Raw genomic sequence first — 8,577 nt, forward strand, 5'->3', positions numbered from 1 at the left:
GTAAGGCAGTCAGACAGTGTAATCAGTACACAAAAAACCACATTGATATTAACAATTGTTCTCTACAAGCTTGGCTCATCCTGCGAGTACAGCTATAGACCACAATTAAAGTAACCTAAGCCTACGTAACAGCTATAATTTATCTTTCCTTGGGAAAAAAGGAAATTTGCTTCAACTAGGTAGTGGAGTAAATGTTTCAAGTTCTTTATATTTCATCATAAATACAAAAGCATCAACATCTAGTTTAAGGTCACTGGAGAGTTGGAAAGCGTACACTGGAAATAAAAGTATACATTCTTGCATTGTCTTCATATATTTATGCATCATCTTTCACTTCCTAAACATCTACTGATGATCACAGTCAGCAAGAATCCAGCCTAATATCTGGTCTTACCTGGTACGGCCATTTTTGTCGAGCCCCATTAATAAACTAACCCAGCACTCCTCCCTTTCTCCTCAAGGTCTCGAGCATTTCTTGGAAGATTATAACCCAGTGATCTTCAGGAAATAAAGCAAACCTGAAGCAGCAGCTAAATCAGGTTTCAAAAAACTAAGTACCTAAATTTTAACTGCATGCTCTGTAGTACTCAATGACTTAGCCTGTAAAAATTAATAGCCTAATATATGAAATCATTCAGGATTTAATTTGGGTGTTTTGTAACACGTGGTCTTCTCTGTTTTTCCCCCCACAGCGATGTGAGAAATTCAGTTTTGTTCACAAATCTCTAGTAAATTACTAGGCACCCTTATTTCCCTAATAGGTAAGAAAACCTAAGGCCTCTGGCAGCTTCTAGCTGACGCCATCGCTAATTCCACACCCCCTTTTTTGACAGGATTGACGGCAGACTAAGCCGCCACTGCCTTCTCCACAAACTTACACAACGCCAGTGGTCTCCTACCAGGCTCTATCTAGCACGCAGCCCACCAGCCTGGCTATCCCCGGCTCCGCTGAGGGCAGGGCGGGGGGGCAGACAGGTAAGGGCCCAGTGAAGCGGCACTGCCCCGGGGCCAGCGTGCTGAGGTGGGGCGGGGGCAGGCAGCCATTCTAACGGCTCGACCCGAGCATCACAACCATTTCCTGCTCCCTCACGGCAGCTCTAGGCACCTTCACGTACAGCACCATCCCCACCCTGCCCAGCCCGGGCTTGCTGCCCCTTCCAGACCTCCTCCAGACCTCACCACCCCTCCTCCCAGCCCTCCCTTCCTGCCACTCAGCCTGCGGGCGGCCAACGATCCCCCCCCCCCCCGCCCCGGGCCGAGCACAGCCACAGCGCCTGCCCCTCACCTTTCGGCAACAGCAGCTTCACCTCTCCGTTCTCCTCCCGGCCTGCCGCACTCAGGCCCCCGCCGCCATCACCCACCGCCGCGACGACGGGCAGGGCCCCGTGCTTCCTCCTCTCCTTGTCCCGCTTTTCCTTGGGCCTCTTCGGTTTGGTGCTCCCGCCGCCAGCGCTGGACGCCCCGCCGCTACCGCAGCCTCCCGCCTCGACGGCCAGAGCCAGGCGGTGCCGGTGGTGGCGGTGCTGGTGCTGTTGGTAGGCAGACGAGGAAGAGGCGGACGACGGCAGCAAAACGGCGGGCGACAGCAGCTTCCGGGGCAGCTGAGAAGGGAAAGCGAAGCCTCCCGCACTCCCGGAGGAGCCAGAAGGGAGAGCCGGGAAACCCCACGCCGCGGGGTTGCTGTAGCTCGGCACAACCGCTGGCAGTGTCAGCTTGCCGCTCCCGCCGTTGCCGCCGCCGCCACCACCGCCCCCCTCACCGTTGACGCGCTTAGTGCCCTTCAGGCTCCTCTCATCAGTTCCCTTCATCTTCTTGGCGGCTGGCTGGGATCCACGGGAAACCTTCGTGTCCGGAGCCGACCTGGCGCCTAACAGTTCCTGCTCGGGCGACGCCGCGCCACGAACAGGACTCAACGACTCCGCCATTTTGAGCTCCTGCTTCTATTTACTCTCGGCTCGGCTCAACCGACAGAACCGGGAGGGGCGGGGGGCGCCCCGCCTTGCCCAATGGGCAGGGGAGAGGCCGGAGAGACAGCGGGATTGACCAGTCGCAGAGCGAGAAGGGGGCGGGCTCTCAGATGATTGGGGGCGGTGGACTCGGCTGAGTGCGCAGTCGGAGAGCGGGTGTGAGGGGAGGGGGTGGTGCTGTCGGGGCGGGTGCAAGCTGCTTGGCGACGGGGGGCGGGGGCGCTCGGCTCAGCGCGGTCCCGGTCGCCGTCCCGGTCCCGAGGGCCGGCGGGTGTGGGGGTGCGCGCCCCTCGTGCTCCGCCAGGCGGGGGCAGGGCAGGCAGCCGCCCCGAGCGATGGCGGGCGGGGCCGGGCCGGGCCGGGCTGCGGCATCCGGAGGGGAGGCCTGGGCCTGAGGGGCAGCGTCCCGGGGAGCCGCTTCTTCGGGATCGGGGTGGTCGGGCTGTGGCGCATTACGGCGGGTCCTGGAGGCGCTAGCGAGCCGGGAGCTGGTGGTCTTTGACTCTTTGGGTTTCGGGGTTCCCCGCAGCGCCCTGGCACCACTCACTGCGGGGACGGCTGAGGGGATCCCTGCGGCCCCGCGGCCGCCGCCCACCCCGCGGGCTGTTTCCTGAGAAGGGCTGTTCAGAAATAAGGAAAGTTTGGAACAGCGCCTTTCGCAGGAGGTGACGCTGGCAGCAGCCCGTGAGGTGATGGAGCCAATCTCTGGAGCAAAGGCTGCCGCAGCACTGGGGATAAACCTTCTGTCCTGCGGCTGCGACGGTCTGTGCAGGTGGGCGCTCTGTGTACAAGGCTGAGGTCGCAGCAGTGGCGTTCCTGGCTGAACCCAAGTTCCCCGCACTGTCCCCAACCATCGGAGGAAGTCAGGTCAAGGACTGGAAGCTCTTGTGGGCCTGGTGGGAGGAAGGCAAACACTGCAATGGTTTGCTGCCGTCTGAGGTGTCGTCCCACTGGAACAGTCGGATGCCAGGCTCACCAGCACCCGACTGCTGTGCTTCAGTAAGGAGATTGCACTGCTGCTTCCACTGAAGCAAACAGCAGCGTGGCCTATAAGGGGGAGTTCGTTGTTGCAAGCAGAAGCCCCCCAGCCGTGCCTTTGGCATCTACAGCTACCGTAGCTGCTGTTCAGGTGCAGACTGAAAGTCTCCTAAGACCTAGTTTGAAGGGGAAGCAGCTCCCTCAGAAATGTGTTACTTGATCAGTAGGTGAGAAAAACCTCTGGATTTTAATATCTCTAGAATGAGAAATTTTAGGCACTTCATAGCACTATCTCAACCTCCCAGGCTTTACAATCCATCTTCTGTGCAGGTATTGATACCAAACCAACGGTATATTAAGTTCATTCAATAAAATTCAGATAAGCCACAAGTGTATTTTCACACTTTCATTTTTGGGGGCTTTGAAAAACAGAAGAACAGCATTTCCCAAGGGCTTTGATCTTTAACCAGAGTAAATGCTAGGGCATGCTTTCAGTCCAAAAAACTTGACCACAACCTCTGCAAAATGCTGAAGTGGCCAAGGAGCACAACATCACTTTTCTCCACGGAGCAGGTGTAGCAAGATTTATTAGGCTCATCAGGCTAGATAGCTCTGTAAATAGTGGAATATCTTCAAATGTACACTTAACGTAGTTAATAATTAAAAAAAAAATCATATTTCTGAACTTACTGGATATGCTGGATGTCTAAAAAAATGCATTGAATCATAATGCAACATATTAATGTGAAAATAGATACGAAGATAAAACCAGGGTGGGGGAATTTGTAGCCCAAAACTAGATGTAAAAACTGACGTCTAATCTAATAAATGTGCAGCAAACTTTAAGATAGTTGACAATATGCTACTAAAGTTCAGTCAAGCTATTGTTTGCTTTGCTGTTTGAAGTATATCATGTTTGTAAGCATAAGCCAAGTGTTTATTAGTGAATTCTTTAGAAAAATCAACTGGAGCAAGATGACAGAATACCTATTAGGTGTAATTGTTGCTTGTTGGAAAGCAGCATGATTAATGTTTGGAGGTTTTCTGCTGCTATATCATACCTATTTGTCAGCAAGGAAAATTATAGGGCACTTGAAATTCAGAAACCAGTTCTGTGTTTGAGATTCCACGATCCTGGTGCCATGTGGTGGCCAGCCTGGCGGGCATGCTGGAGGAATAGGTATCCCTGTCATTTCTTTTGTCACTGATCACACAGATGCATTAAGGTGCTACACTGTACTTACGGTGAGCACACGTTCCAAAATATTTAACCCAAATTTCAGTGCGTGTTCCTTTCTACTACTTTTTACTATAATTAAACCTCTGGATGCTGGAGCATACACCACAGAGAGATGCTTGTGAGCGAGACACAGACAAAATGAGAAACACCAAAAATGCTTCAGAATAAAAAGTGTCTTTGGAAAAACAAAAAGGGGGGGTAAATACAGGCAATGCACCCTACATAAAATACAGGTTAGAATCACAAATTTGTTCTGATGTTAATTGGAAATGGTGAAATATATATGCTTATAATAAAACTATGCACTCTCCAGAAACGCCATCAAAAACATTGCCCCGCAAGCCCAAACTATTGTAAAAAAAATACAGTAGCGTCTTATGTTGTAACTGCAGAGACTGCAGAGATTTATGAATGCGGAGAGCCTCTGTGGGCTCAGTACCTGGGGGAGTGACTGCAGCACGGTACAGAATCCATAAACACAGAGCCAAGAGAAGCTTATCTGTTCTAGCAGAAGACTTTAAGCTGATTATGGAAACTATATCAATGTAATTTTCTCTATCATTTTATATGCACTTAGGGAAATCTGTGAAGATTTTCTAGAGTATGAAAATCCAAAAGAGGTGAAACCGTACCAGTAAAAAAGCCAGGCACATATCAGGCCAGTATCTAACAGCATCAAGGATACCAGAATATCAGCCTGCTTACTACAAAGGTGGTGTCATTTTCATTAGAATACTTATGAAATGCTGATATAATTGGTTCTTAATCAAAACATTTCTTTAAATACCTATCTTGTTTCAGTAACTAAGCTAAACAAGCTAGTATATATGCTCACCTAAGCGTTGTCACATTCCAGACATCCCCTATAAAATAAAAAGCTCTGTGTAAGCGTCGTACACAGATTCATTTACATTGTTTTGGCTTTATGCTCTTAGCCGCCTACCACAGTGATGCTCCGGAACCTTACTCAGGTCCCCAAACAGAAATACAACTTTCAGAAATGTTATTTAATCTCTTTATAGTTTCAACAGTTTGCTTTCGATGTGCTTACTTCCTTGGCTTGGCATCTGTTCAGTTTCTAATTCAAGCATGGAAATAATTGTGCTAGGAGTAAATTGAAAACATTTGACAACGCTTAGACATCTTTATGCTGGTTTTTGTCTGCAAAATTAGCTAAATATGATTTTTACTGCTATTCTTTTTTTCTTAGAATTCATTCAAAGTAACGTTATTCATCTTTGGAAACCTAGGTGAAAACTAGCTGGCTTATGTTCACAGAATGTACTTACAAAGGCAGCTTCATCAGGTAAAAGTGTGATTTATTTTGGAAAAGCCTCATTTTCCATAGTCAAAGTTTTCAGAAAAACCAGTGGCCTATCGAAATTCTTCTGTAATTACCATCCAAACAACTGAACTAAATGAGACAGTCAGGACTAACTTGTTCATAACCGGGAGCTGCTGACAGCGTGACAAGCCTTGCTGCAGGGGGGTAAGAATTCCCACCCTGCGTTGTCTCTTGCAAGGGGCAGCGTCCCCACGCCAAAGCAATGTGAACACAGCCCAGTGTCTTCGATTAAACAAATTAAACAGGTGACAAAGCCAGGTTTATGCTAAAAAGACTTCCCCCCTCCCCGCAGAGGCAGCTGATGTCTCTTTTCTGACCGCTCAGGTTAGTGGATTAAACATTTGAAGAGGGGCAGAGCAGACAGCTAGGGGCAGTAATGGTTTTTATTACACTGTTCATCTGCCAACACTTTGTACAATCCATAAAAACCACAAAAGTGAGTTTATACTTCAGAGAGGATCTACAATAATTGTTTCTTGTTTAATGTTGTTTTCAAGTAACTACATCTCACTGCTGTAACAGCTCTTCAATCTTTATAACTTTTTTTCATCAGTTGTGTTTAATGTGAAATGCCTTAGCTCCTGTATTTTTTTTTTAAGTGTAATAACCAATGCAATGGAGAAAACTTGGGAAGTATTGATAAACATAATTTCAAATTATATCTTCTTGCAGTTGAAAAGATAATTTGCTTTGCTGTTGTCTTCAGAGAATCCAAACAAATGAGACTATTTGAAAGGTCCTTAGGATTTTTCAATACAAAAGGAAGACAGGCCAGGAAGGTCATGGACCTGTTAGCGCGAGTCCAGAGGAGGGCCACAGAAATGATCAGAGGGCTGGAGCACCTCTCCTGTGAGGGAAGGCTGAGAGAGCTGGGACTGTCCAGCCTGGAGAGGAGAAGGCTCCGGGGATCTCATCAATGTACAGAAATACCTGCAGGGAGGGTGCAACGAGGACAGAGCCAGGCTCTTCTAGTGGTGCCCAGTGACAGGACCAGAGGCAATGGGCACAAACGGAAACACAGGAGGTCCCCTCTGAACATCAGGAAACACTTTCCTACTGTGACGGTGATTGAGCACAGGTTGCTGTGGAGTCTCTCTCCTTGGAGACATTGGAGATATTGGAGATATTCAAAAGCCATTTGGACAAGGACCTGGGCAACCTGCTCTGGGTGACCCTGCTTGAGCAGGGGGGTTGGGCTGGGCAACCTCCAGAGGTCCCTGGCAACTTCAGCTGTCTGTGATTCTGTGATATAAACATAGGTAGAGCTTGATGGGAAAAAAGGATAATTATGTCTCTGAAAGATGAGAGGTACAGTGATTTGAATTTTTCCAAAATGCATTGTCCATTCTGAGGAAGTATTTGGATGATACTTCATGCCAAACTCAACATTAGAACCTCTGCAGCAGCTGAGGTCACGGGGTTACACATAACCTCAAGCACTTTGATGCACAGGGTCATGAACAGAGAGGTAGGAGCAGGTCCAACTGGTCTCCAGTTATAAACAATTCACAACAAACCTGTTTAAATGACAGCATGATCAAGGCAAACTGCATCTTCATCTTATTTGGCTTCTGATGGTGTGAAGTAAAAGTGAGTGACATCTGAAAGGCTTTATCATGAAGCTTGGGAACATCTTTTCTTTTCATATGTTCAGTATAGGCCAAGGAGAACAAAGCACAATCCAGCAGCTGTCAACAAGTAAAAGGAAACTGAAGGTTCATACTAAAGATGTCTAGACCATAAGAAATTTTATCTTGTTTAGTTACAAAGATTTTACAGAGAAACCCAGAATTTCTGGCATCAAGATACCGTCTTTATCATCCACATCCAGAACTCTCTGGAGAGAATGTCTTGCTGTTAGCTTCCTCTCTCATAAAACCTTTGAACTCTTTTTTTCTAGGGCTGAATTGAAATGATCAGGCTTTCCCAGTTCAGAATGTTAATGCTTTATCTCGGCTTTTGCTGTTGTTGCTCTTCTTGAGAAAAGAGCTACAGGCAGTTTTATCTAAATAAATCAAGGATCTGTGTGTTTGGGTTTTTTTTTTTTCATTCCAGCTGTTATAATTTTTCCCATATGCAAAAGCACTGCCCAGCAGGTCCAGCATCAGATGTGCACTAAAATATACTAACAGACATGGTGAATATTTTGTCTAATAGAGACTGTAGCGCACACTTGCTTGTGTATATCTTTGAAAGTGACAAAAGTAGGGCTTTATGTAGTCTGGCAGCATAAAAATCCACTTGCAATGTCAAATCTATACAGTGATATCTGGACATCCCTGACCTAAATTTGAGAAAATCCATTGCTCTCCACTGCAGATTTTAGAAAAGTTCAAGTCACTTGAACAAAGTACTGTTTCAGGGGATGATAAGAGGTGACTAATTGTCAGGTTATATGGACAACTCGGAGTGACCCAGCTGACCAAACAGGAAAGGAAAGGAAAAAGACAGCTGCTATCCAGGACAGGTAGCACTGAGGGGTACAACGGCAATAAGGCAAGTTTCACAACTGTAATCTGAAGGCCACAAAGTGAGCAACCAGAGTACAAATATTCTGAGAGGTCTGTCTTTGTCCAAGTTAAATCCCAGATTCTTTTCACCCATGCAATCCAAGGGAAGAATCCATTGAGGAGTATCTGCAATCCCTAGTCCACGATGCTATGACTTTGGGAACAAGAGAAGCTAAAACTCTAGTGGAAGTACTGTCAAAGCCCCCTCTAAATGCAGGTTGAGAAGACAATCGGCAGCTATCAGTGCTGTTGAGGTAACATTTAGAGCTGTGCATAAGTTTTGTTGGAAGACCAAATAAGACAGTTTCAAATCTGTTGGATCAGAAGCAATAAAAGCCATTGATGTTAACGGGGCTAATGCAGCAGGGACAAAGAAACTACCGGCAAACTCACTGTACTGTCTTCCAGAGCTGGAACGTGGTATTCATGACAGGTAGGCATGCAACTCCTAACAGCCCAACATTTTCATCACTTTTCAGTTTCAGAGAGTCTCTAACCTTCTTCCTGCATCCCCAACATGAACAGAAATGTAGCAGG

General features: G+C 47.3%; 1 protein-coding gene across 2 annotated transcripts in view; it reads right to left on the reverse strand.

Moving 5' to 3' along the window:
* The window catches only part of RSBN1L (round spermatid basic protein 1 like), a 52,029-nt gene extending 50,050 nt beyond the window's left edge, over positions 1-1,979 (reverse strand). For both annotated transcript variants that reach the window (XM_075775849.1, XM_075775762.1), the window contains exon 1: positions 1,286-1,979. In XM_075775849.1, coding sequence (XP_075631964.1) covers positions 1,286-1,925 — 640 coding nt within the window. In that variant the 5' untranslated portion in view covers positions 1,926-1,979. The remainder of the gene's footprint in view (positions 1-1,285) is intronic.
* Between the last annotated feature and the right edge of the window lie 6,598 nt (positions 1,980-8,577).

Source organism: Balearica regulorum, chromosome 1 (assembly GCF_011004875.1).
Source record: "Balearica regulorum gibbericeps isolate bBalReg1 chromosome 1, bBalReg1.pri, whole genome shotgun sequence".
Lineage (NCBI taxonomy): Eukaryota > Metazoa > Chordata > Aves > Gruiformes > Gruidae > Balearica > Balearica regulorum.